This window comes from Apaloderma vittatum, unplaced genomic scaffold (genome assembly GCF_000703405.1).
Source record: "Apaloderma vittatum isolate BGI_N311 unplaced genomic scaffold, ASM70340v1 scaffold3778, whole genome shotgun sequence".
Taxonomy (NCBI): domain Eukaryota; kingdom Metazoa; phylum Chordata; class Aves; order Trogoniformes; family Trogonidae; genus Apaloderma; species Apaloderma vittatum.
The window spans coordinates 40,430-58,469 of record NW_009728865.1 but is presented as its reverse complement, the minus strand read 5'-3'; the positions used below and the strand labels follow the sequence as shown (position 1 = coordinate 58,469).

Here is an 18,040-nt window from a genome sequence, read left to right as displayed (position 1 = left end):
GACCTTGGGAAGCCACCTGGTAAAATCTGCCCTTTGAGATCTCCTTAAAGGTGGTAAATCTACGTTGCTTTTTTATATGCGGTAGCACCAAAAAAAAAGTGATACTGCATTAAGATAAGCATTTGTGTCTACTGAAACGTGTGGAATCTAGTACAGGTTGCTAAAGAATACAGTTAAAGTTATCATATATTGCTAGAATATTTTACTACTGTATCCGCTGTCATCTCATCTAGATGTTGCCTGACTGGCAGAGGCAGTGTGTTGGGATACTTTTATGTTGTCATCCCTTGCGCGTGACAAATGTGCTCGTTTCCAGAGTTACTGTTTTTCTGCAGTTGACAGAGCATCAGTGCCCTGACCAGCTGAGAGGAAAGAATCTAGTACAGGTTGCTAAAGAATACAGTTAAAGTTATCATATATTGCTAGAATATTTTACTACTGTAAATAGTAAAAGGAAGAGAGGAAAGATTTAGACAAAGGAGAGAGATTGTAGGAAGGAGACAGAGATTGAATCTGGACAGCTTTTTCCTTGGAGAAGTTAGGAGCCAACTGTAAAGGTGGTTTGTGCACCTCATGTTCCTAAAGCAGTTGCAGCAGCACACTGTGCTGAGATTGGGAAAGAAGAGGCTGATTATTCATCCAGAGGTTCTGACTGTCCTTTTCACAGACTGATAGGCTTTCCTTGTTTGTTTTTGAAATAATTTTTCCCATGTGAATCAAAACCAAGGTTGCAGTAAAACACAAACTATTACCTAGTCCTTGTGGTTTCCACTTAGCTGCCATTGAAGTCTCTTCCTTAACAGCGTCACTGTCTTCTTTTGTTTGCAGTGTCAAAGTCTAAGCATTTTATTAAGCTCTCAATATTGTTTGAATTTAAACAGGAAAAAAAAAACCAAAAAGAAGCAAACACTTCTCCCTAAAAACCCCCAAACAAAGAGCAAGGGTTAGGGTTCATGCACACAAAGTCCTGTGCATTAGGAGTCTTGTACCATGCTGCAGACAGAGACTTGCATGCAGCTTGTGTAATGCACTCTGTGATACTTCCCAAGCACACAAGTACTTCAGCAGTTCTGCCTTGAGTCACCAGTGCTGCTGCTGTTCAGCTGGGAGTTGACGCGCTGTCCTGGCACTGATATGTTGATGAAGGTGGAAAATTGACTTTGCTGTGTTGTAAATATCATTGTCTATTTACTTGACCTTGAAAATGCTCTATTTACTTTGTTACTGTGTAATGAAATGTGAATTATTGCAGTGGGGTTATTTGGAATATGAAATGACTCTCAGTACAGTTCAAAAACCACTGCTACATTATGCTTCACAGGTTGTGAAGGCTGGAAGCAAAGTTCATAGCTTTGGAAAGAGGGATCAAGCTATCAGGAGGAATCCCAGTGTTCCTGTTATAGTAAGAGGCTGGCTACACAAGCAGGTATGTGTGTAGTCATCTGTTTCTGTTCATATACTTCAATACAATCATCAAATAAAAGTAAATGCCTTCAAAGTCACTGAGAAAAGCAGAAGCTCCAATGTTGGTGATGTAGGGCAGTAGTACTCCACAAGCTTCTGTAATGAGGGGCTTGTGCTCAGCAAGTTTTACATACAGGATTGATTCAAAAGTGGAAGCAGTCACCATCATCATTAGATGTTGTCTAAATCAGCTTTTATTCCTTGTTTTATCCTGCTGGCTCACTGCCATGCTGGTCTCAGTCTCCCTTAGAGCACGCTATAAACCCAAGGTTGGCTGTGAGTGCCCTGTTGCATCCGCTTGCTTCTGCTCTTATGGCCTGGTCAAAAGCTTAGTTCCACCTCATATACCTTTTGTTCTCTAGAAGCAGGAAGGCAGGGACCTGTTCACCACACGTTGCTGTCACCAAGACAAGCACAGGCTGGATTGTAGGATTTTATCCAGCAAACAGAATTTTACAGCTGCTGTGTCTTGGTCTACAAGCAATCCTTGTTGGGGCTTGTGACATCCAGATGTATATTTTGTTTCATTATTGCAGATAGATCTATCTAGATAAAATATGCATTGGTTGTGTATGGTTAATCTGAATGCTGTTTGGGATGTGCATTTACTTACTTAATGAAAATTAGCGGTTTGAATATTCTACCCTGATTGTTTTATCGCTGGATGTTTTGCCTCTTACCTTTCTTAGTACATAATATTTTGTTAAAATATAATCCACTCATTTTTGCTATTAATACCGTATTTAGGTAAACTTCTGGTAAGCTACTCACTGATACAGCGTTCTATGATGTTAAATTCCCTTAAATGAAAACTGTATCACATTTCTTGCGTTTCAGGATAGCTCTGGAATGCGATTATGGAAAAGACGATGGTTTGTGCTTGCTGATTATTGTTTATTTTACTACAAAGGTGAGTAGATACTAGCTCTTAGGAGTTAGTCTGTAACAGTTCACCTGTTCAAATCACATTGCAAGCATAAACTAGTTGAACTCTTCAGATCTAGTTATTCTAGGTATTCTGAGAAGGTGCATAGTTAAGCAATTGCTTATGCATGTCTTTAATGTGCAGCAAATTTCAGGCCAGAGTTGGGGAACAAGGGGCTGCTGTATGGTCTTCTGTCACATATCTTTGATGTATCATAAAATTATAGAATGGCCCAGGTTGGAAGGGACCTTAGAGATCATCTAATCCAACCTCCCGGCCATGGGCAGGGACCTCTCTCAACTAGACCAGGTTGCTCAAGGCCTCATTCAACCTGGCCTTGAACATCTCCAGGGAGGGGGCGTTACATGCCAAGGTTTACATTGCAAAACATTTGACAGCAATACCCGGTTATGATTTATCCCATCTCTGGTATGCGTTGTGTTACCTGCTTGCTTGCAATTGGACAGCAGATTTTTTGACAGTGTGCTATGGCCAGATCAGGGCACTGATTCAGCTTTAATCCAAGGGACAATGTAAGAGTGAGAACTTCTGAATCCACTATTTCTACCAAAAAAGGATGGAGTGATCGTAGGCTGAACTAGGAATAATGGTGTTGCACGAGGTTATTTTTAAGCTTTTAATATTATGTAGTGTGTTGTGATTTTTGGAAAGCATTACAGAATATGAAACTTGGATTAGTATTTCTAGGCATTGCATTTCTGCTGCTGATCGCTTTAGAGCCAGCAGTAATAGAGGTTTCCTAATTATAGCAATTAGCTTAGATGTGGGATGCTAAATGGAAGGTCCATCATGTTACACAGCCTCATAGAGTTTATTTATCACAATAAGCTTAATTCTTGAAGCATATTCTCTCTGAATCTAAAAAAAATAACCACCAAAAAAAACCTCAGCAAAAAACAAGCTTATTTTTTTAGAAAAAAATTTAATCTTGTTTCTTTACGAATAAACCATTTTTCTCTATGTAGTATTGGTGTCGATTGAGATGGCACTTCAGGAAGTGTCTAGTCCAACCACCTGGTGAAAGCAGGGTCAGGAAACAATCAGCCCAGGTTGCTCAGGGCTTCATCTGGTCTCATGCTGAAAACCCCCAAGGATGGAGATGGCACAACCTCCTTGGTCGGCCTCTTCCACTGCTGCCCTGTCCTCGTGGAGAAAAGTCTTTTCCTTGTATCCAGTCTGTTAGTGTTGTCTGTCCGTAAAGAAGAATGTGTTGTTACCCCACTGAAAAGTGCTGTGAATTAGATTCTGGGTTTTTTAATTCCACAGACAGCAGAGAAGAATCTGTTCTGGGTAGCATACCATTGCCTAGTTATGTCATATCTCCAGTGGGACCTGAGGATCGCATACATCGCAAATTTTCTTTTAAGGTACAGTTACAAAGCTTGTTAACTAATTGTATTTTAAAATGTTTATTTGCATTAGAAAAGCTGCTATTATAAGCAGAAACATCATTTGCTTTCTTATTTTATTTATGATTAGTTTTAGAAGTAGGCAGAATTATTGACTGCCTGTTTAATTGAGACTTAGCACTTTTTCGTTGCTTATGAAATGACATTCATATATCTGTTACTGTGTACCTGTCTTTAGAGCATAATAGTCTGAGTAAAGATTCTGTTTCTAAAATCACAATTTAGTATTGATATGTTGTTCCAGTACTGTTTTTACTTCATAGGTTTTTACAACAGGTCTCATAGGGGACTGATCGTCATTTAGTTTTGGGGTTTTTTTTTGTTGTTGCTTTGTTTTATTAATCAGTTCTCACATTAGAAAATGACAACGTAGTAGCTTTTTATGTATAATTTCCTCGCTTCAATTGAAAAAAGAATAACCTTTTTTTTTTTTTTCTCCTTTTTGGGTGGAGAGCAGTAGTTATCCTAAGTGACAGGGACTTTTCTAAAGAAAAAATAGGCTTGTTTGATACAGTTTGAAGATTGTGTTTTTCCATTTAAAAAAAAAAATGTGTAATTTACAGGTTTCTTTGTTATAAAACCCTACAAAGGTGAAATAAAACATACATTCCTTCCTGACAGTGGAAAAGTCTGACTCCAATTTATTGTCTGAGCTGCGTCACTAAGACAAAAGTTTAGAAACTTTAGTGCATATCGCAGATTTAAATTCTGCTGATACTTGGAGCAGAACCTTTTTGTCTGTCAAGCAAATGAGCTATGTACTTTAAAAAAATTCAGAAATTATGTTTTTATCAGGTATACTTTAGGAGATCTGAAAGGAAACTTTCTGTTTAAATCCTTTCTGTGCTGAGATTGTGGAGAATGGCTGCTCATCTTAGATTTTCTCTTGTCTTTTGATTTTTGTTTTAAAATTGTAGACTGCCTTTTATTGCTTTCAATTCTGTTTTCAAGTGGATAATGATTGGAAATTTACTGCACAAATATTAACTTGGGAAATGCATTTAAAAAAGAGAGCTAGTGCACTTTGGAAATGTTTATTGTACTTTTTCAAATGCATTGAACATGAGATACCAGGACACGCTACAAAGGAACCTTTGTTTAAGAAAAACATTCCACTCCAGCATTTAAGGAGTACAAATCTTAAAGCTCTCCTCTTCCACAGCCGGTTTCTAGGAAGAAGCACGTGTTGAAAGAGGAGAACCTACGTGTAGTTTCCAAACAGTATGTTCTGTGCACAAGCTCTCAGGTCACCGCTGCCAAACTGTGCCTCTCCTCTCTGTCGACTAGAATCCGTGGTGTGATCTACAACACACCTGCCATGTATTAGTTTGTTGGGTCCATTTTAACTCTGCTTTAGGTGTTTGATAACTGACTGCAGACCTGATGCTGCAGTTTCATTTTATTTAGAACCAACTCCTAGGGCAGTGGGAGAATTTTGTAAAATTCGTGTCTCGTGGACCCCATCCAACACTGACATTGAGTGGTCGTGGAGTCAGCTGTGGGGACACGGTGGCAGGAGCACAGCCGGCCGGGCATTCCATCACTCACCAGTCATTACCTTTATCTAATCTCGTCACTATGCTTCGATATCCAGAGCGTAGACGGACATTCTGTCTCACAACAAAGTGCAGCCAGAAATAGAAAACACAAGCAGATTAAGCCCAAAATAACGATAAGACTTTTTCACATTTAATTCCTGAATGAGTGGGAGAATGTGCCATGTCACTTTTTACATTTGGTCTGACACTTATTCAGGTTATTGTAAATCCTCTGCTACAATAGGGGTATTGGCTCAAGTTTTAAGTAGTTGTTTTAAGTAACAACGAGATTTCGAAGCTAGGGAAGCAATCAAACTGTGAAAAATTTGCAGTTGTTTTTTTTTTTTTAGAACTAAGGGAGGGAAGGGTACTTAGCAAATACATGGATACTTTTTGCATATAATTCAGTTAGAAGAAGGTTTGTAAAATACATGCTCACTAGGATATATGTTAAACCCTGCTGTTAAAATGTGCACTGGGAGAGTTCTCAAAATTCTTTTCCTTTCATCATTTCCTGAGGCCCAGCTTTAAACTTTTGTGTCTTTTTGGGTGTTTAACAATTACAGGCTTGCAGAACTGCGTACAGGCTGTTCAAATGCAATCAGAAACCTACTTTGAAGTGTAGCAGTACGTATGTTAAATGTTTAGAAACTCTGCTTTTGAATATCTATCTTGATAAATTTTTCACATTGTTTCTTGCTGCCGGTCAAAGTGCTATAACTAGCCATCAGCCACTGCCGTTAAGCTCAGGATCCTGACTGCATATTTAGTTCAGTAGCTGACGTCTTAAAGATATTTAATTAGTCTAATTACTATATTTTTCAATATAGTAATTTTTTGCTGATACAAATGTGAGGGAACACAAATCCAATGTATACATTTGAACGTGAACAAGTTTGCACAACATTAATAAATAGGTGGAAATACTTACTGTGGTTAATAGAGAATGGGCTGTACTTTTTAGTGAACGTGAATATTTGTTCCTTTGTGTTCTCTGGAGCATTGTTGCTTCCTTAGTCACCCATATTGCTTATAAAACTTTCCTTGGTGTGGGGAGTCAAGTAAAGGAATATCAAGGGCTGTAAATTTAAGAGGTGCCACTTTAAAATTTGGAAGAGGAAAGGTTTTATCTTCTAGAAGTCCTGAAAATCCTCAGGATTAATTGAAGGTGAAAGCTGAGTTCGGCTGTAGTATGCTGTTGTGGTGTTTATGGTGAAGGCTCAGTATTATTTCAGTTTTTGCTCGTAAGTGGTTCATAAGTATTGACCTGCAGGAGAACGTAGAATTTCCTGCGTGTTACAGCATATCGAGAGGGCTAACTTGAAGAGATTAAAATTATTACAAACCAGTTCCTTTCTGCATCCCTTTGCCTTATGAACTGTGACGACTTCTTTCCTAGGAATTTTGAATGACTGGAGGTGAACACAACAGCTCTAGGCATTAGTTGTTTTTAGCATAGTCTTTTGTTAAGTATTTTCTTTGGAAACATGAATCTTTTCATGATTTTAACTTGTTTAACTTTTTGTCCTTGTCTTGTCCTGTTGATACGCTCTTGGGGTTTACTGTCCATTTCTCCTTCTGTGCATTGTGGGAGAGAGACAGCTTTCCTTCTCAATCTATCCACATTAAGGCATCTGAATGCATGAATAGGTACCAATATTATTTTTTCCCTGTTGTGTGTATGGTATATGTGTGCGCATGTGCTGTGTTTTAGGCTTTTTAGTATGCTGTAGTCGTCCTAATAGCTATTGCTTTTAAAAATAAATAAATAATAAGACCCGCTAGGTTCTGTGTCTGCTAGCAGTGACAGCTACTGGACATTGACTCAGTGGTTTTCTTGCATATAAAACACGCTACTAATAAATAACTGACGTATCTCTGATTTTTCTTTAACCAGTTTTTTATGTATTACGAACTTCAGAATGTTGTGTTTGTCGGTAATAACACAGTGTCTCCGTTCTCCCTTGTGAAGTTGGGAATATTTACGGTCAGTCTCTCAAGGGAGAACGGTGCAACATACTTTGCATTTTTATACCATTTTCACCTACCTTGCCTCTTAGGCAACACTTTCAGCTGTGTTTGTAGCGCACCGCTGAAAAAAACCCAGCAAGGTAAATGAGTTACGGACATACAGGTCAGTTAGGACAGACAGCTGTTACATCCCTTTGTTGATGTGGTACACGATCTCCACAGTTAATTTCCCAAAATTCTGGGGTTTTTCAGCAAGTATATAACAATGGTAGGGTCCTGCTCTGGCCTCGGCAGCAGGGCACGCGCCATCTGCTTTTCTGCAGGAGTCACTTCCGTTCTGAATTCTAGCATCTTCTATGGGCTCAACATGGTAACTGTAAAGCTCTACTGTTAAAATTGCTGTTTTCCTTTACGTTTGGAGCTGCCAGTTTTTGGTCTCTTCTTACACTGGCTGCTAACCATAAATTGTAATGAATTAAGTGCTTCTAAATCCCATTTGTTTTGGCTATTCATAAGGGTCTCAAAATGGGGGGAAAAAAAAAAAAGACCAATGCGTGGGTAACAACAAAGAAAACTCAGACCCAAAGAATTCAACCAGACAAACAGGAAAAAACCCACTGGGATTCCTGAATACCCAGTTGATCAGAGCTCCCATTCCATGTGTGCAAGGCCGGGTTTGTTAAGGTGGGCAGCTCGCGGTGGCGAGGGAGAAACCACCTGGTGTTCCCGGATCGGCCAACACCCTTGGGAAGCAGAGACTCTTTCAAGCAGGAGAGAGCCTTGAAGGTCTCTGTCACCCTTTCCTCCTCCTCCTCGCTCCAGCTGGCCACTCCGCTGCCCTCTCGGCTGGGGTGGCTGGCCGCCCTGCGGGGACTGCGCTGCCTCCCGGCTCAAGGCGCGGAAGGGAACGGCCACGTGTGACACATTTTTAAGAGCAGGCTGCAGTAGTACTGGAACAGCAAGCAAGTGCTTTTGCTCTTTGATACGAGTCTCTAAGATTATGGTAATTTGAGAAATTCAGGGTAAACAACTGAGATTACAGCGTTCAGGGAGGGATGCAGTGGATTGAATAGCCTGGGGTTTGTCAGAATTATTGCTCTATTTCTGAAGCCATCTGTGATTGTAAAGTGAGATTTTTCCTTCTTAAATTTGATGTAATGAGGGGGAGAGGATTTCATTTAAATAAAAAGACCAGTCATTTAGGGAAGATTTGTGAGATATGTTCAGCCTTTGAAAGAAGATTTAGTCTAATTAAAAAGTTGAGATAATTTTTTTTTTCCTTTTTAAAAGACCCTGTCTCAGCAGTGTTTCATGCCTTCAGCTTTTGTGCATGATAGCAGATTTAGTTTTATAAAAAGCAGTTTAAATTACTAATTTTGGTTTAATATCATTACAAGAGCTTTCAAACTGAGTATACTGTCTTCAGTTCTTGGAAAGAAAGGAGATTAATCTCTTCCTGCTAATATGAGGCACATCTGTAAAGTGACTTTGAGGAAATACAGTCAAATGTTTCAGAATTTATATGGGTTAGTAATACCTATGCTATTGTTTATAAAATATGGATGAGAATTGATTAAATTCACCTAGCCTAGAGTTGCAAAGACATTCCATGTTGAATATAATTGAATATTGAATAAATTTATAGAGAAATTTCCACGTACCTCTAGTTTGCAGTGGAATTCCATGGCATATTTGGGTGTGCAGAGGTACTTGTTAATACTTTGTGTGCTGTGGTAATTCCATCAATATTACTAATTTTATCAGTAAGTTTTGTGATTTTGTAGCTAATACAGAGGTTCAAGTGCACGCTTTAACCAAAAGATCTTAACGTGTGTTACAATCAGTTCTTAACTAAGCAGTTTATTTGCTTGAACTGTAAGGTTTTCGTCTCTGTTTTGTCTGAATAAATTGCTTTATTAAATGAGCTGGGAAAATTGGCTTGCTTATGCATGTCTCTGAGATTTTCTCTAATTTGTTTTGTATGGTATTTATGAATATAAATATTTATGAAATGTATCAATTAAGAGAAAATGAAAAACCTGACATTTACTACTATGTAAAGCACAAGTGCTGCACTTCTAGCTTAATAGTGCGAGCAAGAGACGAATTTCAGTAAAAATCAGAATGTCATTTGAGTTTGCTGCACTATAGCCCGTGGTGGCAGTGTAATATTGCTCAAAACTGAAGAAACCGTCAGAGAATCTGGAAAGATTTTTTTTTTTAAGAAACCAGCAAAGATTACAGTATATTTTTTCTGGGGAAAAAAATGAAAGGGCTGTCTGACTTATTTCTTTTTTTTTTTTCTTACAGGCTGTTCATACAGGTATGCGGGCATATATTTATAATAAGAATTCTGTTATTGGCTCTCAGGCAGAGCATTCAGGGATGCGGACATACTACTTCAGTGCAGATACCCAAGAGGATATGAATGGCTGGATCCGGGCTATGAATCAAGCTGCTCTTATGCAAACACGTTCTTCACTGAAGAGGCAAGTTCAAAACAGAAACTGTTAGCTTTTAAAAATCTTAAAAATGCATATCTTGTACACACATTTTCTTAAGAAATGCTGGTGTTTAGTATTTGTGTCTACACGCAAATTGTGTGTCCACAGTTAGTGGCACGGAGGAATTTCTGTGTATATACGTAATTTTTTAGGAAATATAACTTAGAAAGTTACAGGTTTTGTGAGCGAATTCGTACACCTGCAACAGCCAGTTGGCACCCTTGGGGAGAGACAAATTAAAAGGAAAAGATAAAAAAGTACTGAGTTGTTTCAAGAGAGTGTTTAGAACTAGGGTATCAGACAATTGTTTCATAGCACTTACTCACATTCAATTTCCATAAAGCTTTGAAGAAGCTGAACTCTGGTTTTAGAGATTCTGTGCTACTCCAAGATCAGTGATACTCCATTGAATTGGAAGAGAAAAACGTGGTTGAGAAGCTTGTTGCTATAAGGAGATGAAGAAAACTGCAGTTGAAGTATGTTATGTGTCAAAAAGTGACAAAAAACTTGTAGGACCCCTTAGACGTTTTGTAGTGTTTTGTAAGTTTAATATTAAGGCATCTGGTATGGAATTTTTGAAATACTTAGATAATAAGGTAAACTATTGTGCATTGCAGCGTGTATTAGGAGCAATGGAGGTACTTTTTTATTTTGTTTTTTTGCAAGAGTGGGCCCCAGGTTGGAAACTCCTTGGACAATCATAACACTGACTCAAATGTAGATATTTTTCTGTCCTCTTGGCCAGAAATGGCTAGTCCCTAAGGCTTCTTATAAAGATACGAAAGACTTTTTTGACTTTGAAATGAATAGTTGGCAGTTTGGTGGGTTTTTTATGCTTTCTCAGGACAGGAAGACTTTCTTACAGTTGTTTACATAGTAGTACGCAAGTTGAGCACTTCTTTTGTACAGTGTTAGTAGTTTCAGTCACATTTACAGATGCCTATGAATGACTTCTGCTTCCTTGATAGTGCTCTAAAGGTAACTTGTGTACCTGGGATAACAGCTGAGTTTTGCTGAACGTCTATCTTAACGTGTCAGCTTTATCACAGCCTGGAGAAAGTGCTTTGGTTGGTATCCTTGCTAAAATAGTACCAAAACCGCATCAACTTTTCACAAGTAAGCAGTGTTCTTTACTGACATGTGTTTTCTTTTCAGAGAAACTGGAAAAGCAGATCAGCAGGCAGTTCCCCAAGTCAATCACGTGGATGCCTGTAAAGAGTGTGTGAAGGCAGAGGTGACAGATACAAAAGAAAGTTATCAAAAATCAGCTGAAATGCTTGGATATGATAAGCGCGAAGAGCTACGACGAGAGAAGGGCGAGGACGAGCGTTACATCCACAGGAAAGAAACTCTGGAAACTAAAAAGGGAAAGGCTAAGCACGCGTTAACAGAAGCTGATTCATTATTTTCAGACTTAACAAATGCGTCGAGGTCCCAAGTGGCTCAGCCTCAGCCCGCTGAGAAAAATGGAACGCTTCCTAGTTCATTAAGCGTGAGTGCTGGTCTAGTGGAGCAGAATGGTACCAGCTCATATAAAAGAGGGTTTGTTCCCAGAACAAATCCAGATAAACAGATTCAAAGAAAAAGTAACATGGCTCAAGTGGAGCACTGGGTGAAAGTCCAAAAAGGAGATACAAAAAGGTTAGTAACAGGCCCGTCTTTAAATAGAGCGCCGAATGGCGTTTTCTTAAATCAAAGGAAAATATGTATTAGTAGTATGCTTTGTGCAAATCGGAGTAATATTTTACGGAGACAGTATATGACAAAACTTAACTTTCTCCTCCAGTGCAGAATGGTATTCTTCAGGTGGTTTTCTCATGGGAAAGTAAATATGGGATTGGCTAATCAAATCCCTTGAATGTTATCACTGTATTGCAAATAGAAAAAATGAGATTAGAGTGCTGGGGTTTTTTACTGTTTTTAATCACTGTGAATGCTTAAAATTTCTTAAGATGTGCTACAGCTGAAAAGCCAGAAAGTGAAAGGCAGCCCTCGGCTAACTCTTATTCATGAACAGCTACACAACATAGATTTTAGGTTGCCATTTATTTTCCGCTTATGTGTAAAGAATGCTGACTTATTTTGCCTCCCTTCTACTCCTGTTCCAGACATCCATTCACTCCTCTACATCAGATCACTGCACTCAGAGACACAGCGTGTGAGTCACATTGAAATGTGGAATGCACACTGGAACACTTTTGTTATTTGACAATCTTCTAATTGCTGTACTTTGAAAGTGGGCAGTCAGACTAGGACCAGCTGAAAAAATGAAGTAAAGTAGAATGGCACCTTGTGTCAAGAGGGAGGGAAGACGGTTGGGCTCTGTGCTGCATGTGAGGATTTCTCAAATACTGAGCTAGTACCTTACAAATTTGCATAAATTTAATATAGAAAAATAGGAGATGTTAGCGTGTTGCTTTTAGGGCAGACAAACCATCTGGGGCATTTTTTTAATGCTTATCAAAGCTAACTTTCGTAATTGTGGATCAACTAAGAAATTTAAGGCTTGGTAATTTTGTTTGGAAGTCCGTTCTTCTGCTCTCTTATCTTTGGAATGACCCTTCGAGGAGCTTCTATACTTTTCAATTTTGTTTAACATTCTTCTAGACTGCTTGAGACATTTTTCTTCCATGTTTTTGCCTTGATATGAATCAGTGCTTCCCAAGAGAATATGACTTTAATGAAAAATAGTACTTGGTAGGTTAGTTCTTCTTACAGGCACAGCTGTATTAGGCTACAATAATACAGAAAAATAATTAACCGGTGATTAAGAAAACTTCTGTTGGTGTTTTTCACATCAAATGTGCAGGTGGTGAACAGGCTTGACTGATAGCTAAATAAGTACTGCTTTCTTCCTAATTAGTCTTTCCAGTAAATCAACCCCCGGCATGTTTGAGGTGTAGTGTTAGCAGAGTGCTGCTGCAGGTGCCAGCGGTTGTTCTAGACAAACCCAGCCGCCCCAGCTAGGTTTGCTGTAAGGATTCAGTGAAACTGCCCAAGAGTTAACTCAAATCTAAATTTACATAGATATATAGAGATATATATAGTAAGTTTCTTCTTAAGAACTTTCTTTGTGTTCTGTTTTAGCTCAGTTGACCTTGTTTTCTTTGTCTTTTCCTGACAAATGCCGTTACGTTCTCTGCGTTCAGAATAAATTGCGTGTTCCCTTCATGGAGATTAATGGATTGGGTTTTTTTGAAATTACACCTTTTCTCAACCGGATAAGGCTGTTGCAGTGCACTTAACTGATGGATGAAAGTGGTGTGTTAGTTGTCAAATGTCTTCTTGTTTTCAGGATGTAGAAATTTAAGGTAGAGATGATAATTTGATTGACATTCCATTTTGATGTTAGTAAGTATGAGTGAAGCACTTAATTTCTTATTGTTCCGTGTTTACTGTTATTCCACCTGAAATATTTCAAATAAAGAATCTCTGAGGATTTAGAAGCCCTCCTAGTTTTTGAACACACAGTGAGTACAGTTTAGTTGTTTTCTGGCTCAGGTGTATGAAGATGCAATGCTTGCCAGCAAGTTGATTGTGGAAAGAAAGAACTCTATTAGCTAGAGGCTTCACACAAATACAGCATTTGTTTGTATAGTTATTTGCAGGGATTGCACCTTTTATACAGAGATTTAGATGTTTCAAATGGCTATTTTATTTCCCCTTTTTATAAAGCCCTTGGAACTGTGTGCTAACTAGTGTGTGTTAGCGGTTGTTTTGGAGGTTCATCTCTCTTAGACAGTGAGCTGTACTGCAGTCACATGCCATGGAGTCATCTCACCCCTCTCTGTTCTCAGGAAAGGGGAATACCTGCTTTGGTAAGGTTCACGTCAGCCTTTGAGAGAGATTTAGTGAATTGGAAGAAGATTTGAAAGGAGGCTTTCAGGAGATTTTGGTGTTAAGTAATTAGGTTAATATAGTAAGTGCAGGACCATCAAACAGCAGCTGTCCAGAAATGATTAGTCTTTGATCTGATTCCAGTGCCTGGGTGGACATAGTGAATGTGTAATTGTAAAGAATCTGCTATTTCTAACAGTTTATCTGCACTTAATAAAATAAAATAAATCTGATAAAGGTAAGCTTAATATTTCCCAACTAAATGCAGTCTTGTTGAAGAATATCCCTCCTTGCAAATACAATGTTAAACGTCTCTTGTCATGCAAATCTTTCCATTCCTTCCTCATTTGCTTAAGGATGGAACATTACTTGTCTTTGTTAGCTTCTGTGCATTCCCATGAATGAGCACAGCGTTGTATTTCTTTCGTAATTGTATTTCTTTTAAACATTTATCTTCTCTTTTCACAAAATCTTCTGCGCGGTTGTTTCCCGTTGCAGACCCTGAAGGATTTTCATGGCCAATAATCGTATAATACAGCATTAGGGCTTTTTTGCACTCTTCAGTGTCTGCTTTCCTTTTTTTTATTCTTCAAACCTCATCATTCAAGAGAGGGAGGGCTGACTGCTTTTGCTCACTTTTACTCTTGATCCCTGAGAAAACAATTGTCCAGAGTCCATTGTGGACTAATTTGAGTTATCTGGGACATAGTTTGTTTCCTGCTGTAGAAATCCGTGTGTTGTCTTAGTGCCTATTTTTACGTAATTTTTAAGGGACTGAAAACCTTAAAAAGATGCCACCTGCTTAAAGCCTGTCATCATAGCTGGAAGTTTCTCCCATCTTCATCTACTGAGAAATTGGAACCTGCCTGTATGTGGGCAGTGGCTTCTGAAGCTCAGCTTTGAGTATGACTTTTCCTGTGCAATGTAACACACCTGCAACTTTGGCCTTTTCTCTAGCAGGCTGAAGTATTGCATAAAGCCGGCACTTCCCAGCTATTCAAAGTACTGCTTTCATCCAAACAGTTTTTAGTTCCTCAGACAAATACATCCTTTTCTAGAAGAAAGGCTTGAGTCTCCCCTCACCCCAACTCATGGGGTCTTCATTTTCAGACTGGTTTTGCTCCTAAAGCTGCTGGCCCCGATGACTTCATTGATTACCGGTAATTCCTGCTAATCTGAATACTTTACCTTTTCATGACCAATTAGGAAACAACCACACACAGATGGCTTGAAACATTCAGTAGTTGATCGATGCCCAGGGTGTTTAAAAGGAAAATCAGAAATTAGAGGCTACAGAAAGAGCCTGAGGCTACAGAAAGGTTTAGACTTTAGAGGAGGAGAGGGAGCTAACTGCACTTTGTCAAAGCTTTCGCTAGTTCTGTCTTAACTTTCTGTCTGCTAAAAGATTTCGTTTCTACAGTTTAAGCGCATTATGGATTCAGCACTAAAGCCAGGATGTAATGCCTCTTTATATTCCAGTTTGTCAGTGAGTATGGTAACAAAAAGCCTTGTGTTACTTGAAATAGTAGAACCAGTAGCATCAGGTCAGTAAAGTAAATTTTACAAACTCGGGGACTTGGAGCAACTACTTTTTTTGCTTCATTCACATGAACAAAAATCACCTGAGATACTCATTCTGTGACTGATGAGATTTTATTGCGCTTTAGGGTAGTTTTTGATAATGAAGGAGCATGTGTTGTTCGTAAACTGCTCCACCTAGTGGAGAGCAGGCTTTAGGTGAAGAGAAATGTTTCAAGTTAACAGCTTTGCTCTTTGAACTTTACGGTAATTTCTTTCTTTATGTTCTTGATATTTTTTTGGTCAAAGTACATATTGTTACTGTCCCTTAAGCTATTTCCAGTAGGTCATCCTACATTAGACACTAAATTAGAAGCCTGTAATTGTAATATTTGCACCTTTGCATGAATGCAGCATAATATTTTTGTGCAGGGTAGATTTTGTTAATACTACTTGGTTAATATTGCTGTAAATTCTTTTCAATTTACGTGTGTATGTTGTGTCTTGTAGCTGCTATGCTAATGTCATTAGAGTTTGGAGGTTTTATCAATCACTCCTACTCATCAATGCATCCTAAAATTTACCCTTTTTTTACTCCTTCTTTACAGCCTCACTTCTGATCAGACTCTTACACGTCAGGGTCCCAATCCACCTTTTCCTGAAAATTATCACACTTTGCCAAAGAATACCAGGCAGCCTTCAGGGAGCTCACCACCACCACCAAACCGCAATTTGCCGAGTGACTATAAATACGCACAAGATCGTGTTAGCCACTTGAAGATGTCCCAGGAGGAAAGGAAAGCAAATAAGGATGGAACTGTTTGGCAGCTCTATGAGTGGCAGCAGAGACAGCAATTTAAGCACGGCAGCCCCACTGCCCCTCTTTATGTAGGTTCTTCAGACTTTATTGATCGTGGTAAGTCAAAAAGCTCATTAGACGTTCCACGATCAATATCTGTTCCGCCCTCTCCATCTGATATTCCTCCACCTGGACCTCCAAAAAGCTTTCTCCCAAGGAGACCACATACTCCTGCAGAAAGGCTCACAGTTAAACCATCTGATGAGAGGCCGACTGTGGATGTTCCTTTTGCTGGATCCCCCAGGAAGATACGAAACCATGCTGTAAAGGTTTGTGTACGGTATAAATGATTTCAAACTGTTCTAACTGTGATGTCGAACGATAATTTAATTTAGTCATTTTTCATTGCATCCTTCCATGTGTATTAAAGATTGTGCAAGTTGTAAAAGTTTATCTAATGAATAATTTTCTCCTAAAACTCTTCCTTTCTGATCATTTGAGATTAATAGTTTTTGTTGGTTAGGAAAGGAACATTGGTAGCACAGCACACTGGATTGGAATATTTTCATTCAAAAAGTGGAAGGCATGTGTTTTTATTTATGAAATATTCAAATTATAGTATTTTAATTTACAGACTAGGTAGGCAAAAATTTAAAACTGGGCAGAATCAACTCTTCATTATTTACTTATGCTTGCAGTCCTCTGTGTGTGCTTTCTCCTTTTTTTATGATATTGTAGTTAGTCTTACATCTAATTCAGTTTTTAGTTATGGCTAAAAAGATAATCGATCATGCATTTGGTAATTTAAGCTCTTTGCAGAATCATTATCACTGGACTAACCAAAATCAGGCAGTGTTGGTCTGAAACTTCTGCAGAATTTCAGTATCATTTTTTTGTAGACACTCTTGTATCCTCAGAAAACAGAAGTTTCCCTGTTTGGTACTCCACATGCTCTCCTTGTCTAAGAAAATGAAGTAATTCAGGATTGAATTTACTTGTCTTAGTAACTCTTGCACTGGAGTAAGTGGAAATGAAAGCTTCAATTCTTTCACCTCAACCATGGGCTCTGGTGGAGAAAGTATTTACAAAGAGACTTGTAAACTCAGATACCCAGCAAGGGTGCAGGACCGTGACTTTAGGTTTCATAACAGCTTCCTGCACAGTTCTTGCCCTAGTATATATGCAGTAGAGCCACCCTTTGTCTTTCAGCATCTGCAGGTTTATAATATTCTGTCAGAGGATGAAATAGTCTAGTGATGTGCAGCTCTGGAAATCAGTATTTTTTGAACTCTCAGTTATATTATACCAGACGTTAGTTTCTCTGTGTAAGCTGAAGGAGCATTACATCCCGTATGAAGGAATGTACAGCAGTCTTTTCCCTTCCTGTGCAATGTAGCTGCATAAATTTCACTAGTAAAATAAAATTCTTTTTATGTCATACTGGTTTTACTAGTATAGGGAAACATGGTTTTCCTCATCTGCAAAACTTTTCTTTGAAATTTCTGTAAAAGTTTCTAGAGAAAAATGCTCATGTTCTTGTATGTAAGCACACAGCAGCATTTTACATTGAAATGTATACATCTACAGAAATCTGTGATACTCCACCCTCACTGGAATGTTTCATTAAATTCCATCCAGTTACACTTTTTAAAAAAAGGAGAAAAAAAAAAGTGAGAACAAAACAGCATTCACTGAAATTCTGGGACAAGTATAAAAATAAATCATGAGATGTTTAGTCTGCCTTGAAGAAAGCCATAAAAACTTGACATTAAGAGAAAGGTGAAAGAATGAATGTGCAGTAGGTTTTCATATCAAAGCATAAAAGGGCAGATCAAATATGATTATTTTTTTTAAAATGGTATTAATGGAACCCGTTGCCACAAGGTGTCACTCATGTCAGTAGCTTAGTGTTCCCTGGCTAGAAAAGGGCATTCACAGTTGTTACCAAGGAGTACAAGCCTGCTGTTGGAGGGCATAAGCCCTTTCTCTGGGAGCCATTAGGTGGGGAGAAATTTTATGAATTTGGTTTTTTTATTTGCTGGAGGCCACTTGCA

At 38.5% G+C, this 18,040-nt stretch overlaps 1 protein-coding gene across 1 annotated transcript in view; it reads left to right on the top strand.

Moving 5' to 3' along the window:
* PLEKHA7 (pleckstrin homology domain containing, family A member 7) overlaps window positions 1–18,040 on the top strand; it is a 67,300-nt gene that overhangs the window by 32,504 nt on the left and 16,756 nt on the right. The window contains exons 4-9 of the mRNA XM_009874215.1: window positions 1,322–1,426; window positions 2,302–2,374; window positions 3,677–3,777; window positions 9,639–9,817; window positions 10,988–11,473; window positions 15,796–16,315. Coding sequence (XP_009872517.1) covers window positions 1,322–1,426; window positions 2,302–2,374; window positions 3,677–3,777; window positions 9,639–9,817; window positions 10,988–11,473; window positions 15,796–16,315 — 1,464 coding nt within the window. The remainder of the gene's footprint in view (window positions 1–1,321; window positions 1,427–2,301; window positions 2,375–3,676; window positions 3,778–9,638; window positions 9,818–10,987; window positions 11,474–15,795; window positions 16,316–18,040) is intronic.